The sequence below is a fragment of the Anguilla anguilla genome, chromosome 2 (genome assembly GCF_013347855.1).
Source record: "Anguilla anguilla isolate fAngAng1 chromosome 2, fAngAng1.pri, whole genome shotgun sequence".
NCBI lineage: Eukaryota > Metazoa > Chordata > Actinopteri > Anguilliformes > Anguillidae > Anguilla > Anguilla anguilla.
The window spans coordinates 69,342,139-69,360,063 of record NC_049202.1 but is presented as its reverse complement, the minus strand read 5'-3'; the positions used below and the strand labels follow the sequence as shown (position 1 = coordinate 69,360,063).

The 17,925-nt window shown below is 56.3% G+C and overlaps 1 protein-coding gene across 4 annotated transcripts in view; it reads right to left on the bottom strand.

Moving 5' to 3' along the window:
• Positions 1 to 17,925, bottom strand: part of tnrc6c2 (trinucleotide repeat containing adaptor 6C2) — a 72,450-nt gene that overhangs the window by 29,921 nt on the left and 24,604 nt on the right. For all 4 annotated transcript variants that reach the window (XM_035405089.1, XM_035405090.1, XM_035405091.1 and 1 more), the window contains exon 4: positions 8,562 to 8,903. In XM_035405089.1, coding sequence (XP_035260980.1) covers positions 8,562 to 8,903 — 342 coding nt within the window. The remainder of the gene's footprint in view (positions 1 to 8,561; positions 8,904 to 17,925) is intronic.

Sequence of the window (17,925 nt, the reverse complement as noted above, 5' to 3'; positions counted from 1 at the left end):
GATCCAATATGTCTGCCGCCAGCCGTCTGAAGCTCATTTTGAAAGGCTGCCAACGCCGCCGCCGCTCGGAGCGCGAGCAGACGTCCGCCCCGCCCCGCCGCCCCACTCCCCCCCCCCCCCCCCCCCCCCCTCAGGACTCTCACAAGAGGGGTCTCCCCCCGTTTTAGGGGCTCGTGTGTGTAGCGGGGGCCGGTTAAATGGAAGAACGCTACACCGCTTCACCTCGACGAGCGGCGTAAGTCGCGCTGCCCTTCCCTCCTCTCTCGCGCTCTCCAGCCGTCACTAAACATTCAGCCCACTCCACTCTGGCAGCAATTAGCGGTGTGTCTTACAACCGAGCACTCGGAACAGCTGCCAGAGAACAAACAGAATAAGCCTCTGCGGAAACACACACACACGTGTACACACACGCAGGCAGGCAGGCAGGCACACACACACCTAAACACACACACACACACAGCTACATACACACCTCTCTTTCTCCCATTCTAGACTTGTATATTTACATCAGAATAGGTCAGCCTTGAGCTTCATACCAGTGAAATTACACCGTCCTGGCTGCATTCTCAGCAAAATGCCCCAACGATAATAAATAGGCGCACGTGTACGTGCACGTGCACGAGAAAGAGGAAAACACACAAAAACAATCTCACAGGGATGCGGGCCAAAAGCCAAACGTCTTCACACACAGCGCCTGATCTGAAACAGAGGGCGAAAGAGGAGAGGGACTGGCAGGGTGGAGAGAGAGAGAGGGAGCGAGGAGGAGAGAGGGAGGGGGGGAGAGGGAGTGAGAGAGAGAGATAGTGAGATTGGGAGGGTGGAAAGAGAGGGAGAGAGGAGGAGGGAGAGGGAGAGAGAGATTGGCATGGTGGAAAGAGAGGGAGAGAGAGAGAGATTGGCATGGTGGAAAGAGAGGGAGAGAGAGAGAGATTGGCATGGTGGAAAGAGGGAGAGAGGAGGAGTGAGAGGGAGAGAGAGATTGGCATGGTGGAAAGAGTGGGGGAGAGAGAGAGAGAGAGACTGGCAGGGTGGAAAGAGAGAGAGAGAGAGATTGGCAGGGTGGAAAGAGAGGGAGAGCTGCAGAGAGCAGTGGAAGAACGCCAGCCCCCCCTACGTGAAGGATGGCATTGTTTAGAAACGATCCGCACGCCTCCCAAAAACAGGACACCTCAGAGGAGGAGGAGCAGGCCTTCATTATGGGCCCACTCACGCTCCAGCCGCGTCAGGCCAGCCAGAGATGGCGGTGATGTCATCAGAGCTGCCTTGATCGTCCCTCTGTCTGTAAATAAGGCCTTTATTCAGATCAAAGGCCTGGGCTTTGTCTTCCGGAACTGAGACGGCACGGTGGCGAAAGCTCTTCTCCGCCCCCCGCTCCGCCCGGGCCGCGCTCGGAGAAAGAGCAAACCCCGCCCCCTTTCACCGGGACTCCCAGCGGAAGACCGAAACTCTCCTCCGCTTCACCTCTGCGGGACCGGCTTCTCACGGCTGAGTTTAGCCAGCTATCACGCGGCAAGGCGGAATCTCTCAAACCCAGAAACGCACCGCAGCCTAGGACTCTACGGAGCGAACGCATGAAAACGCGATTACAGACACAATCCCAATTTAGAAATGAGGGGGAAAAAAAACATCCTTTCCTGAGAGGACCTAAGACAATGTCAATGCCGTAAATCAGCTGTCAGCTGCTCAGCTGCGTTTCCCACGGCTACAGGACGCAGCCTGCTCCAACCCCCCCCCCACCTCCCCCACCTGACCACCTGCTACGCCCAGCCTCCTCCTTAAGGCCCACGCTTAAAGCCTAAGTGGGGGTTTGTGGCGCGGTGCGGGAGGGGGGTGGGGGAGGGGATGGGACGGCCAGCTGCCCGTCACATCACACAAATCTGAAAGGACACAATGAGGTCAGGAACTCCCTGCCCCCGAAGCCGCCCCTCACGGCTGGTCAGGTGACCCCCCCTACGCGCACGCCGCCCCGGGGGGGGGGGGGGGGGCCTGACGGGCTGGGGAACCCACCTGCGAAGCGCTCGCGGGCCGCCAGGGGCACGGCTAAGCCCTGCTACGGGTCAGCCGCACGGCCCTCCCCTCCGCTCGGGCACCGTGTCCTCACCGCAGAGACACGCCATTCTGGAAGCTTCCATGACACAGCAGCCTTAAAATAGCACAGCCCCACACATCACACGGACCTAGCCCCCCACCCTCACCCCACCCCACCCCACCCCCCGCAGGGCCCTGATGCAGCCTGCCTGCACAGACAGCCATGATAAGAATAATAATGATAACGACAACTAATTTATTCATTTTAAAATTAAAATAATTTTAAATAAAATTGCAATACTACAGCACCGAGCCGTACCTTCTGACTCCTGCGTGCTTCTCACAGCTTTAAGGAACGTGGGTTACCCTTAGCGAGGCGCGCGAGAGAGCAGACGGAGAGCTCTTTAAATTTCCCTCTGCTGAACAGAGGCTCCGGCGGATAAACGCAGGGGGACTCCGTGGGAAATCTCCCGGGGCAAACACAAAGGCATTTAAACTTGGCGCTTGACCATGCAAACACCGATCCCACGCAAGGCGGGAAAACACACACAGCTCTATGTATAGGCGCTTGAACAAACAGGCCTCTCTCTCTCTCACACGCGCGAAGCAGGCCGAGCGTGTTGTGCCGACCCACGCGTTGGTGACGCACGTCAGAGTAGGATCACCGCGGACGCACGCCCGACTGTGCTCAGTACGCCTTTACGCAAGCAGTTTCACAGCTTTCTGAGCCCACAGCCCAACGCTTAACTAGCGAATTATATTCTCTGTGACCCACCACATAAGGGACTTAACATAGCGAAAGTAAAGAAAGACACATAAAAGAATGACCCTGCGCTGATCTATGCCATGGTAACACTGAGCAGGGCAGAACGATCGGCAATAAGAACAGCGACGTGTGCACATGGACTGCAGGAGTGTGTGTGTGTGTGTGTGTGTGTGGAGGGCTGGGGGGCGTGCACCGTGCACTGTCAATCAGAGCCGCTGCTTTCACTGCGATGTGAATAAGCAAATGTGGGCGGGCCGCAGGGCACCGTAGGACACACACCTTTATGGGCTATACTGAACACAGAGCCAAACCAAGCCCAGCTCTACTGAACACGGAGCCAAACCAAGCCCAGCTCTACTGAACACAGGGCCAAACCAAGCCCAGCTCTACTGAACACAGAGCCAGACCAAGCCCTGCTCTACTGAACACGGAGCCAAACCAAGCCCAGCTCTACTGAACACGGAGTCAAACCAAGCCCAGCTCTGCTGAACATAGAGCCAAACCAAGCCCAGCTCTACTGAACACAGAGCCAAACCAAGCCCAGCTCTACTCAACACAGAGCCAAACCAAGCCCAGCTCTACTCAACACAGAGCCAAACCAAGCCCAGCTCTACTCAACACAGAGCCAAACCAAGGCCAGCTCTACTGAACATGGAGCCAAACCAAGCCCAGCTCTACTGAACACAGAGCCAAACCAAGCCCAGCTCTACTCAACACAGAGCCAATCCAAGCCCAGCTCTACTCAACACAGAGCCAAACCAAGCCCAGCTCCGCTGAACACGAAGCCAAACCAAGCCCAGCTCTACTCAACACAGAGCCAATCCAAGCCCAGCTCTACTCAACACAGAGCCAAACCAAGCCCAGCTCCGCTGAACACGAAGCCAAACCAAGCCCAGCTCTACTCAACACAGAGCCAAACCAAGCCCAGCTCTACTGAACACAGAGCCAAACCAAGCCCAGCTCTACTGAACACAGAGCCAAACCAAGCCCAGCTCTACTGAAGATGGAGCCAAACCAAGCCCAGCTGTACTGAACACAGAGCCAAACCAAGCCCAGCTCTGCTGAACACAAATTAACGCTGATAAAAATGTGTTATTCAACAAAGCCATTCCTGTTATCAGAAAAGGGAGAAAAGATAAAACGTATCTCCCACCCTTCAGTGAAGGATTAAGCTCGTTGGCAATGTCACAGGCCCAGGGACTGGCTCATAGCTTGCACTACACCCACGGCAGTGACGATACGCGTATCAGGAAGTGTCACTGGAAAGCGAGAATTACGTTTATCACCATAAAAATATTTAATTCCATCCGATACCATCTCCATTTAAACCATTAACAGTTAGGGGTTTAAACTGAAACGGACCTGTAGCTGCATGTGGCTTGGGTCTATAAAACAGGCTTTCACTCTGGGACTGCAGTGTGGCAGCATCATGTTCAGTGAGCTGAGCCTGAAACCCAGAGTTTATAGGTTTGAATCCCAGGTGGGGCTCTGTCATTGCTTCCTCCAGCATGAATCAGCACACATCCAGCTGTATAAATGGACTGTAGGCTATACGATGGTATAATAGTGTATGCTAACGTCCTTCAATAAAGGTACTTCAAAGTAGTTCAAAGCAGTCTGCAAGCAGAGCATAGTGGTTAGGGAACTGGGCTCAAGCAGCACTGAGGTTGCAGGTTCGACTCTGGTGTGGCACTGCTCTTGTACCCTTAAGGGTACGTAACCTGAAATGCTTCAGTAAAACTGGAGCTCTATGAATGGATTCACTCTGGATAAGAGCGCTGGCTTAAATGCCTAAAATATACAGCAAATGTAAAACACTTTAAATCTGAGCTGGACCCAAATAGCCAACTGCTCTGACTCATGACCTAACATGGTGGTGGCTAGTCCGGTAGTTTATTTTCAATGGTAAATGGACTGCATTTATATAGCGCTTTTATCCAAAGCGCTTTACAACTGATGCCTCTCATTCACCAGAGCAGTTAGGGGTTAGGTGTCTTGCCCGGGGATCGAACCGGCAACCCTCCGACTGCCAGACAACCGCTCTTACCTCCTGAGCTATGTCGCCCCTTATTTTACTGATTGATATACAGCAGAATGCAACAAATGAATCCCCAAAAGTTTTAAATACTGACAAAGCTTTGAACACCTGCTTGCCATATTTCACCGCCTGTTGTACAGGCCCCATTAAAAGAAGAAATAGAATTTATTATTTATTTATTTCTCCACGAACAGGTAACCTGCAAACTGCCAGAGGGCAGCCAAAAAGATTGCATTAAAATGAGAACACATACTACTCGCATTTTAATTATGCGCAGTACTGAGAATAACTGACTTCAGTTTGAAGTTCATTTATGAATTTATTGTTCACCTTATTTTGCATTCACCGTGAATGTTTCAGTTTTACTGAAAGTTTTACAGTTTTTTCAGTGAACTTTTATTGTGCACATAAAAGGCAACATTTACACTGATGTAAATGAAAATGTACATTTTCATTGTTTGCTATCCATAGCTTTATATGAACGTCGCCATTGACAAATTTAAGCATCATTACCGGGCAGTAACAGGCAGAATGCTGATAGTTTTTTTGAGGATGAGGTGGCCTTAATTTAATGAGCATTAAATATGAAACCAGAGAGCGGTTAGATTGGATCCTACCCCCTACGTCACACACACTGCCATTAGTCCTAACTTTACCAACAGCTGCTCAGTCTCCTGTTCATTTTTACATTTTTACCCCTGAAGGCCCTCCCTGAAGTGCCAGTCCCTCACTCCCTGCCCCCCCTCCCTCCCTCCCTCCTCCCCCCACCCCCACGCCGCTGTAAAGCAGAGACAGCCTCCTCCTCCCGTCAGGGCAGGCCGCTGGGTTCGGATGCTCTCCACAGTCTCCAGGCTCTCCAGACCGTTCACAGTGGCGCTGCCCTGCCCCCTCCCGCTCAAGAGCAGACGCGCGATTGGCTAACGAAAGGCGGCCGGACACGAAACGAGCGCCGGGCTCTGCGTCGCGCCGGGAAAACACAACCCGCCGAGCTGCCTCTGGTTGAGCCGCGGCCGAGCGGCGTCCTCTGGAAGCGCGAGGAGGAGGAGGAGGAGGAGGAGGGCCGAGCCCACGGGGCTCCAGTGCCACCCCGCGGACTCGCAGGGCGCCGCACGTGCGTGTGCACGGGGGGGGGGGGCGCTCACTCGGTCAGGGGACGCACGGCGGGTACAGCGCCCCCAGCTCCCAGCTGAAGGCACGGTGCAGGGGCGTACAGAGCGGGCTGCGCTGTTTGTGGAGGACGGGGGAGCGTTTAGGACAAACAGCTGGGCCTGCCATCGTGCCCCCCCCCTCCCCCCCCCAACCCGGCCCTGACGCGGGGGTGTCCCCAGTCCACAGGAGACACGGGACAGGGGGCGAGGGGGCGCTCTGAGAGGGTTTGGGATGGGGAGGGCAGACAGGCGAGAGACACCCCAATGAATCACACACATTTACTGTAAGCTGTGAGTCACTCTGGCCAGGAACCTGGAGCTAGCCATGCAGGACCAGCGCTTCCTCTGCTGCTTCAGAAAGCCACACACACACACACACACACACACACGCACACGCACACGCACACGCTCACGCACACACAGGCACACACACACAGGCACACACACACACACATACAGGCACACACACACGCCTACACATGCCCACACAAACACAAACGCACGCGCGCACGCACACACAGACCTCACAGGACTCAGTAGGGTTTGAGTTTCACTTAATGTTCCAATCCTGTGCGGTCAAATTTGGGCCAAGTTCAGTGCTTGCTTTGCAATATACCAGAGCAATGTTCTGGAAATCACGTCATTTTAAAGCTAAATGAAGTGCTGATGAGAGCTGCTCTTGTATTCTGCAGGTTGTGTAACACGCTGATCTTCATTTCAGTACATCCTTTCCCACAATCCACTTCTTCCACAAACTAAGTTACCCGAAGGGCTTTTCCCATCAGAGCAAGGTAGAAAGTTTACGCCACCTAGTGCCGGGGAGAGTGAACTGCGGCGACAGGTCGGTACCTGGAGCGACACGTCAACAGCCGACCCAGGGGTTTATCACATGACCGTTATAGCGCCCCGGCACGTGAGGACAGCGTTGCGGGTTTACCGCTCCTTTTAAAGGGCTCATCTCAGCCACAGAGTCTTTGATAGCCAATCGCAAAGGAGTCGGGACAACGGCGGTTTTACGTACTGTGAAACGGGTTCATTAAATATGGAGACTTATGGTAAATGGTAAGTGGACTGCATTTATATAGCGCTTTTATCCAAAGCGCTTTACAATTGATGCCTCTCATTCACACACACACACCAACGGTGAAAGGCTGCCATGCAAGGTACCAATCAGCTCACTGGGAGCAATTAGGGGTTAGGTGTCTTGCTCAGGGACACTTCGACACACCCAGAGCGGGGGATCGAACCGGTAACCCTCCGACTGCCAGACAAACGCTCTACCTCCTGAGCTATGTCACCCCTATGGGACGTCACATCGTTCGCTAATGCTTCACACATAAACAGGAGTTAATCTCAAAGTCTGTTTTCGCACGCAACATGCTATCGCAGCGCTGCGGTAATGTCGTCTTCTGTTTGGGACAAGGGGCTAAAAATGTAGCGTGTAGGTTCAGCGTCTGGGCAGATCCCCATTGATCACCCTGGTTTGGGCAGCTGTCGAGCCGTTAGCGCTGCATATGGCGCCGCGCTGTTTAAAAGCCTTTTAAAGTAGCGCTAATTGCATTAGCGCCTGTCGCCTAATGCTGCTTTACGACCGCGCGAGCTTCGGCGCTCTCGACCCCCCCTCAGCCGCGCTGTTCATGAGAAGGCGCGACCGCGTGCGTCACCCGTCCAATCACAGGGCACGCGGGTAATATGATGAAGTAGCTCAGAAGAAGAGAGCCCAGAGAGAGTCCACAGCACAGAGAGCCCACAGCACAGAGTCCACAGCACAGAGAGAGTCCACAGCACAGAGAGCCCACAGCACAGAGAGCCCACAGCACAGAGTCCACAGCACAGAGAGAGTCCACAGCACAGAGCCCACAGCACAGAGAGCCCACAGCACAGAGTCCACAGCACAGAGAGAGTCCACAGCACACAGAGTCCACAGCACAGAGAGAGTCCACAGCACAGAGAGTCCACAGCACAGAGAGAGCCCACAGCACAGAGAGTCCACAGCACAGAGCCCACAGCACAGAGAGTCCACAGCACAGAGAGTCCACAGCACAGAGAGAGCCCACAGCACAGAGAGTCCACAGCACAGAGCCCACAGCACAGAGAGCCCACAGCACAGAGAGTCCACAGCACAGAGAGCCCACAGCACAGAGAGCCCACAGCACAGAGAGTCCACAGCACAGAGAGCCCACAGCACACAGAGTCCACAGCACAGAGAGCCCACAGCACAGAGTCCACAGCACAGAGAGAGCCCACAGCACAGAGAGTCCACAGCACAGAGAGTCCACAGCACAGAGAGAGCCCACAGCACAGAGAGTCCACAGCACAGAGAGCCCACAGCACAGAGTCCACAGCACAGAGAGAGCCCACAGCACAGAGAGAGCCCACAGCACAGAGAGAGTCCACAGTAGAGGGGGAAAGGGGAGGGGCCAGAGCACAGAGAAGAAGGGGAGGGGCCACAGTACAGGGGGAAAGGGGGGGGGGGGCACAGTACAGGGGGAAAGGGGAGGGGCCACAGTAGAGGGGAAAATGGGAGTGGCCACAATACAGAGAAGAAATGGGCGGGGCCAAAACAAAGAGCAGCTCTGACCTGCGTGCCGCTTGCTGGAGGGCTGGGCGAGGCCGGGGGCGCTGTGCGGGGGGGAGAGCGTCCCGGGCTGGGCCGGGGCGAGAGGCAGGCCCCCCGCGGGCAGTGGCTGGCCCCTCTTCAGTAGCTGCTTGTGCTCGTGCTGGCGGAAACGCGGGGGCACCTCTCGGGGAGGGTAGCGCGGGGCGGCCGTCGGCTGCTGCTGCTGCTGCTGCTGCTGCGGCTGCGGGGCGCTGCCGGGGGCGCGCTTGCCATTGCCGCTGCCGCTAGCCGCGGGGACCGGGGGACTGGCGCTGGGGTCGGCAGGCTGGGGAGGGCTGGGGCTGGGCTTGGCCGACTCTGGCACTGCGGAGACAAAAGACAAACAAGGAAACGGCGTTACGGCAAGAGAACACACAGCGCTAAAACACACACCCGCCCAGCCAGCGCTGCACACAATCCCTTATTACATTACAGGCATTTAGCAGACGCTCTTATCCAGAGCGACGTACAACAAGTGCATTAGTTCAAGGTGCAGAGGTGCAAAAGAAACACACTAGAGTGAAGTACACTTATACACTGTACCCGCCGGCAATGTATAACGTACATAGAGGAGCTTCCTTTGGTTCCCAGCGTGTGCTGTTGGTTATGACTACACTATAACACACAGGACCCCCCCCCCCTCTTTCCCCAGGAGCGGAAGTGGAACGGGACGGACGGGGGGAATATTCGGATGGATTCCCGTTTCTAAGGCTTCAGTGAACCCCATCTCCAGCGCCCCTCCCAAAAGGCTTCAGGGCGTGTGCAAAGCCCAGCCTCGCAGACGCAAAGAACATCCCTTCCCCTGGTCTCTCCCTCTCCAGCCCCCATTTTCACCCCCAATTAAATCTGTATTCCCCCCCCCCTCGCCCCCTCGCCCCCCTTCAGGGCAATGCTATGGTCTGTTACACGTCTCCCCAGGGAAAAACCCCCCCCCCCCCACGGTCAGAGAAGGCCAGGCCCGGGTTCAGCCCGGTCCGTAGGGTTCCAAATCCCCTAAATGGGACGTGCTGCTGGGGAGCGAGCGGAGACCGCCGCTTTGGAAAAGGAACTTAAGGATCCCCCTTTGAAGCGGTCTTCAAAACCTGAGCGTGGCGGGACCGCCCGGGGGGGGTGGGGGGGGGGGGTAAGGGCTCAGCTCCTCTCTCCAGCGCTGGAGAACCCCCTCCCCGACAGCACGCGTGCGTCTCCCCCCACCCCTGTGAAAACGTCTGATCGCTCCCCAGGCGTACGAGAGGAGGAGGGAAGCAAACGGCGTGCTTGGTCTCCAGAGACGCCGCTGCGTGCGTCCCGGGCGGGGGGGGGGGGGGGGGGGCTGCAGGCTACAGGCTGATGAAACCCAGGTAAAGACCCGGCAGCTCAGGCTCCCTACAGCCGCTCTGCAAAGCGCTGAGCTTCACACCCCAGACAGCGTCTGTGAGGGGGGAACTCATCCCTGGAGTCAGGGAGGGTTTCACTCTGCAACACGCGGCGTAAGCAGGCCGCTGCCCCCCGCTTACCGGGCCTGTGTGGACTTCCAGGAGCTTGTGTGGAGCAGCCAGCAGGAGGGTCCAGGGGGAGGGGGAGGGGGTGAGGAGGGTGAGCCTCGTTTTTGCGCACAGGGAGCATGAGCTGGAGGCGGAGCGGACCGGCCCGGCTCAGCTCCACACACAGCACCGCTGTCTGCACACCCCCACAGCGCTGCCCGAACCCCAGCTGCAGACAGCAGGGCCCAGCTCCGCCCCCCTGCCCAGCCCCAGCTGTGAGCTGCCGTCGATAACGGCACCACGCTCCGCGCTCATCTCCCGGCTATCTGGAGCCCAGGCGGCCTGCCGACTCTGGAGCCCAGGCGGCCTGCCGACTCTGGAGCCCAGGCGGCCTGCCGACTCTGGAGCCCAGGCGGCCTGCCGACTCTGGAGCCCAGGCGGCCTGCCGACTCTGGAGCCCAGGCGGCCTGCCGACTCTGGAGCCCACGGCTGGCTGAAAGCAGGCCAACGTCAGCAAGGCAAGCGGGCCGAGCCCCACACTAAACAGCACGATGAGAAGGACGCTGCAAAAACACCAGGAACCCAGACTGAGGGAGCCAGAGAGGCTCCAGCTCTACAGCAGAGCACAGGGCAGAGCGTGTGAGAGCGCGCGCGCACATACAAACACACACACGCACACAAATGCTCACACACACACACACGCACACGCTCACCCGCATGCACACACATGCGTATGCACGTATACACACGCACACGTACACACACGGTATTATAAGAGGCAAAGCCCTAGTTTGGATGTGCTGCACTGCTCTTCCAGACCTAAACCAACACATCCTGAAGCCTGCAGATCCTCACGCGGCTGCAGCCCGGCTGCGCAGGAGAGCTGCGCACGTGTGATCGCCTCGGCTCCGCCCCCTCGTCTGCGCAGCCTGGCTCTCGGCTGCCGAGGCCACTCCCACTTCAATTCCAGCTTCAAGTCCTAGCTCTCTCCCTCTCTCTCCCTCTCTCTCTCCCTCTCCCTCTCTCTCCCTCTCCTCTCCTCCCGCTCTCTCTCCCTCCCTCCCCCCATTTCTGTCACCTCATTGTTCACTGTTATGAATATATTACATGAGGCAGATGGGCCCCATAATTCTCTGCTTTCCTCGCGGCCAATCGGAGCCCTGCTTTCCTCCCTCCCTCCCTCACATGCCCCTCCCCCCAGCTGTGCATTCTCTGCACGGATGCTGAGCGACTGAATCCAGCCCCTCTGAAGCCGATCCTTCTGGAAACATGCAGAGAAGCTGCCTTCCCTGCTCTCAGCCAATAGTGAAGCAGGGGTCGACGAGTGAGTGTGCGTCTGTGCATGTGTGTGTGACTGTGTGTGCATGTGTGTCTGTGTGTGTGTATATGCGTGTGTGTGTGTGTGTGTCTGTGTGCGAGTGTATGCATGTGTGTGCGTTTCTGTGCATGTGTGCGAGTGATTGTGTGTGCGTGCGCGTCTGCATGTGTCAGTTCCACCCTCAGCCCTCCACTAGCCAGACCGAGTCCGGCCGGCTAAGCACACAGCCCCTAATCCTCTTACAATTACAGACCGCTTCTCCCCTCGTTTCTCACAGAACAATGCGGGAGCGGAGGAGCGGAGGAGCGGAGGAGCGAAGGAGACGCAGCTGTTACTCCCCCGAGCGCGCGCGTCACATTCGCTCTCTGCGCTGGGCCAGCTAACGGCGCTCCGGCTAAACGATGCCAGACTGCGGTCCAAGTGCGGGGCGGCAGAGCGCTCTGTACGGGCCCAGGGATAATCTGCATTTAATCACCCGATTTACGCACTAGCTGCACTCCAAAGAGAAACGTCTGTAAGCTTGTGTGTGTGTGTGTGTGTGTGTGAAAGGGGAGGGGGGGGGGCTACAAATAAATCATCAACATCCAAAACAACAACACAGCTCCAGATACCACGGCAACGACGAGAACTTAAAATACGGCAGAACAATCCCCTCAGGCGCCCGCTCTCCCTGCTTAGACAGAAAACGAAGTCCCACTGTTTAAAAAAGTCTTCATTTTCTGACTGAACAGACGGCTAAAAAAAATAATAACCTCCCCATCGCAACCTGAAGAGGATTTGAGCCTGAAGTGTACAGGCACAGGGGGGAAAAAATTAGGGGGGGGGGGGGGGGGAGCAGTCTTTTCTTTCAGGTAAACCAAAGGAATTTAATTGATGCTGAAGGGTGGCAATTAAATAAGCGATTGTAGCGGGCTGTACTGTAAATTCCGTTAAACTATGTGACTGCGCCGCTCTCAGCCGCCACCTCCGAACTGGGTAATTACGGGCCTCCACACGCAAGCGCTTAATTAAGCAGACGAGCGGCGCGGGAGAAGAGCAGCACGAGGAGCAGCCCTCTCAGAACGGGGGAGATTCGGGGCGCTCGCGGGGCCGGGGGGGGGGAAGGGGCTGGGGTGCGGACTGACTCACCGCCGGCGATAGAGAGAGAGTCGTTGCGCGGGTCGGGCTTTTGTCTGAACGGGTCCGCGACTCACGGACAGGAAGCGGCGGCGGCAGACGCACGCGCGGGTTAAAACTACCGCCACACCGGCGACCAAAAAAATAATACCGCTGCTTCAAACGCACCGTTGAGAGCTGGGTAATTACCCAGCTTGGGCGACGCACAACAGGGGGACTGACAAAAAAGCATAAAAATACATAATGAAATGAAATAAATAAAAAAATAACACCCCCAAGGAAAGCTGTAGAAACTCGCACACAGACAGGTGAGGATCGATGTCAGGATGAAAGGCTCTCTGTGGGTAATGTTTCTGAGCGCAGGGGCTGAAGGGCGGACCGCGGTGGAGGGGACTGAGGTTAAAGGCTGTGGGTCTGCAGGAGCGCCGGTGGACGTGATTGGACAGCGGTGTTGATGCTGAAGCGTATGTATTTGGGGCTGCAGGCGCCCGGGGACGCCCTCCTCCGCGGGACGGGGGGGGAGGGCAGCGTCTGCGCCCGGGCCATCTGTCAGTGTGAGAGCGAGGGAGAGAGGGAGCAGGGCTGGGACCAGGAGCCAGCGAGGAGGAGATAAACACGGAGATGCTGTTTATCATCCTCTGCTCTTCACGTAGCGGGCTGTTGCTATGGTGACGCCCGTTGCCTGATGCACCTCTGTTTACAACCCCCCCCCACCCCCCACCACCCAACCCCAACCCCACCACCACCCCCCCCCACCCAACCCAGCACATACGCCCTTTCCCCTGGGGCAGGCTTCTGTCTTCCAATAAAACAAAGTACCGCATGACCAGCCCTTATTATGCATTCTAATTAAGTGGGCAGTGATTCACGGTGTGTTCATGCTCCGCGCGCTGACTGGGTGTTTTACTGCCGCTGCAGCGTCCCGGCTCCCGCCCAGGGCCCCGAGCACCGCGGCTCCCGCCCAGGGCCCCGAGCACGCCGGCTCCCGCCCAGGGCCCCGAGCACGGCGGCTCCATGGCGACTCTCTGCGACGCGCCCGCAGCAGAGCCAACGTCAGGAGCCCCATCAGGAGCCCCGTCAGGGGGCCCACAGCAGGGCCCCACCAGGAGCCCCATCAGGGGGCCCACAGCAGGGCCCCATCAGGAGCCCCATCAGGAGCCCTGTTACGAGCCCCCTGATTGGACGGCCGGTCACGCTGACAGCAGCGCCGCGCACTGGGCTCGGACCCAAACCAGAGGAACGCGGCAAGAGCAGAGGAACAGAGATCCATGGGACCCGAATTCAAAGGCACAAATGTGAATTAATCAAAGCTGGCTGACGGGCAGGAAGTGAGGCGGGGTCCTCGACAGGAAGCGCTGCTCGCACCCGAGCTGCCGTCCTCACCTGGTTTGGGTGTTGCGGGGACCTCCCCAGTTTGTGAGAGGTGATTAAAGACACGAGGCTTTGCCCAAATAAAAAAACCTGCAATGGAACGGAGGCGACCGGAGTCCCCAATTCCACACAGAGGGGCAGCTTTAGGGCTTCAGAGAGCCGGGCCCAAATTCCACACGCAGAGGGGCAGCTTTAGGGCATCAGAGAGCCAGGCCCAAATTCCACATGCAGAGGGGCAGCTTTAGGGCATCAGAGAGCCAGGCCCAATTCCACACACAGAGGGGCAGCTTTAGGGCTTCAGAGAGCCAGGCCCAAATTCCACATGCAGAGGGGCAGCTTTAGGGCATCAGAGAGCCAGGCCCAATCTCACACGCAGAGGGGCAGCTTTAGGGCATCAGAGAGCCAGGCCCAAATTCCACATGCAGAGGGGCAGCTTTAGGGCATCAGAGAGCCAGGCCCAATCTCACACGCAGAGGGGCAGCTTTAGGGCATCAGAGAGCCAGGCCCAAATTCCACACGCAGAGGGGCAGCTTTAGGGCATCAGAGAGCCAGGCCCAATTCCACAAGCAGAGGGGCAGCTTTAGGGCATCAGAGAGCCAGGCCCAATCTCACATGCAGAGGGGCAGCTTTAGGGCATTAGAGGCCAGGCCCAATTCCACATGCAGAGGGGCAGCTTTAGGGCATCAGAGAGCCAGGCCCAATTCCACATGCAGAGGGGCAGCTTTAGGGCATCAGAGAGCCAGGCCCAATTCCACATGCAGAGGGGCAGCATTAGGGCTTCAGAGAGCCAGGCCCAAATTCCACATGCAGAGGGGCAGCTTTAGGGCATCAGAGAGCCAGGCCCAATTCCACACGCAGAGGGGCAGCTTTAGGGCATCAGAGAGCCAGGCCCAATTCCACATGCAGAGGGGCAGCTTTAGGGCTTCAGAGAGCCAGGCCCAAATTCCACATGCAGAGGGGCAGCTTTAGGGCATCAGAGAGCCAGGCCCAAATTCCACATGCAGAGGGGCAGCTTTAGGGCATCAGAGAGCCAGGCCCAATTCCACATGCAGAGGGGCAGCTTTAGGGCATCAGAGAGCCAGGCCCAATTCCACATGCAGAGGGGCAGCTTTAGGGCTTCAGAGAGCCAGGCCCAAATTCCACATGTAGAGGGGCAGCTTTAGGGCATCAGAGAGCCAGGCCCAATTCCACATGCAGAGGGGCAGCTTTAGGGCTTCAGAGAGACAGGCCCAATTCCACACGCAGAGGGGCACCTTTAGGGCATCAGAGAGCCAGGCCTAAATTCTACACGCAGAGGGGCAGCTTTAGGGCATCAGAGAGCCAGGCCCAATCTCACATGCAGAGGGGCAGCTTTAGGGCATCAGAGAGCCAGGCCCAATCTCACACGCAGAGGGGCAGCTTTAGGGCATTAGAGGCCAGGCCCAATCTCACACGCAGAGGGGCAGCTTTAGGGCATTAGAGGCCAGGCCCAATTCCACATGCAGAGGGGCAGCTTTAGGGCATCAGAGAGCCAGGCCCAATTCCACACGCAGAGGGGCAGCTTTAGGGCATCAGAGAGCCAGGCCCAATTCCACACACAGAGGGGCAGCTTTAGGGCATCAGAGAGCCAGGCCCAAATCTCACACGCAGAGGGGCAGCTTTAGGGCATCAGAGAGCCAGGCCCAATTCCACATGCAGAGGGGCAGCTTTAGGGCATTAGAGTACAGGCCCAATTCCACATGCGGAGGGGCAGCTTTAGGGCTTCAGAGAGCCAGGCCCAATTCCACATGCAGAGGGGCAGCTTTAGGGCATTAGAGTACAGGCCCAATTCCACATGCGGAGGGGCAGCTTTAGGGCTTCAGAGAGCCAGGCCCAATCTCACATGCAGAGGGGCAGCTTTAGGGCATCAGAGAGCCAGGCCCAATCTCACACACAGAGGGGCAGCTTTAGGGCATCAGAGCCAGGCCCAATCTCATATGCAGAGGGGCAGCTCAGGCCCAATCTCACAGAGCGAAGCTGAAAGGAGAGCCCTGCAGGCGCGGGCAGATTACGGAGATTAATTAGCAGCGCGTAATTAAACGCCGCGCCGCGCTCGGAGCCAACGACTCTCAGAGGCCCTCTCCAGCCGGCGCGCCAGCGCCTGCCGCCCGACCGACACGTTAAAAAAGGAAAGAGGCGCGAAACAATCATTCACTCACTCTCAGACAAATAAAACGGGACCCATTAGAGCCATGCTTTACGACACCGGCACGAGAAAATGTGTCATTTGTAAAAAAAAAGAAAAAAAAAAAAAAAGAAGAAGAAACAAAAAATGCTTGACGCCTCAGGAGAAATATTTTCCAAACCAAATGTTGAACGATATCACAAATGAGAAAATAAACAAATCGAGATGCCACTCTGCACTCGCTGACATCTTGCCAAATTAAAAAAATATCATTTCCTCATATTAAGATAAACGGTCGCAAAAAAGAACACAAAAAAAAAAACCTAAACATTTTTGAGAAATTTACTGTACTGAAAAAAAAAAGCACACTTCTATGGCAGCCACCTGCACCCAGTGCTCAATGTAGCTTCCATTTCAGTCTAATAATCAGAAAATCAGACTGTGCTCCATATCCCCAGTCCGTATAGGGCACTGTTTGCCCATGCAAGGCACACTAAAGTTGTGTTACTCACCGTATTACAGCTAACAGCATTACAGCCTCGTTAAAATATGGAGAGGTGACCAACTGCAAGACGAGTGTGTACATGTGCTGTGAACATGGCATTATAGCCCACATCACAAAGGCACACAAACTTTCCATCATGGGTGGCTTCAAAAGATGATGGAGTCTTGGGTAAGACTCTTAAACCATCTACATGTACGTCAGAGATGGTTTCTGTAGTTTCATAACTTATTCCATAACATCTGTGGCCTGATTTTCTCTGCGCTTTCTACAATGTGCTGTACTGCCCATGCAGTCCAGGGCCATTGGCTCTCTGCCTACGGGAAGCATAGAAGGACAAAAAGAAACTGCAACACCGCTCCCAGTACTTCTCCCTCACACTGCACAGCTCCACATGAGTGCTGCCGCTTCTACACGCGCGCACGCACACTTGTTTTCCTTACATATAGAGTTTTCCTTAAAGTTTGACTTATTGACCGGGGCGCCCTCCGGTTTTGGTTACCCTAACGCGCGTGTGCGGGGAACTACGAAAACAGGGATACATCAGAGCAGTGACCCCCCCCCCCCCCTCGCCCGCCATGAGGGGAGCCACTGTGCTGACCTGGACCGAACCACAACATCAGGGGCTGACATCACTCCTACCAAATATTCATGTCAGAAAAAGGCCTAAACGCCTCTCCTTCAGGACGCAAGGCCCTAGCCCACTTCAGCCACGCACGCAAGACACATGCACCGCGCCCACAGCCCCCACTACACAGGTCCGCCGCAAAGGCGCCGCCTCACTCTCTGCCCGCACGGAATCAATGACACAACAGGGGCGAGAGAGGCGCTCCTCAGGGCCAGAGAGGGGCGCTCTTCTCAGGTTTGGGATCTGCCACCCGTTCAGCTGAGACCACTTCACACGCGCGGAGGACAAGAAAAAAGAAAGAAAGAAAACAACACGTAATTAATGCCTCTAATAATAAACCTGCAAAACATAACGTGCCCTTTATACAACATTAATTTATAGCGTGTTTATAAGTGTTGCAGGGAACCTACGAAAGTAAATTAGCTCCTAATTAGACTGCGATTCACGGAATGCGACACAAACTGTTGATGTAATTAACTGAATGTGAAATTGCAAATTAATCCGATACGAAGTGACGAGGTGCGCGGGGCTCGGAGTAACGCAGTTATCCGCCGTGACGCCGTGTTTATACGCCGCGCCGCACGGACGTGGAACAGCATCCCCGGGGGGGTGGTGGGGGGGGGGAGAGAGAAAGAGCGCTGTCAGGAGAAAGATGAAAGACTGACGTGTACCACATTTGCTGTTTGACCCCCCTGGAACTGCCGAGACGGCAGAAATCGCCGGCGATAGCTGTGATTACGAGCCAGCCGAGGCGCAGCCGTAGCCCTGGCGTTATTCCAGCTGTTGTGTGCGGAACTCAGCGCCC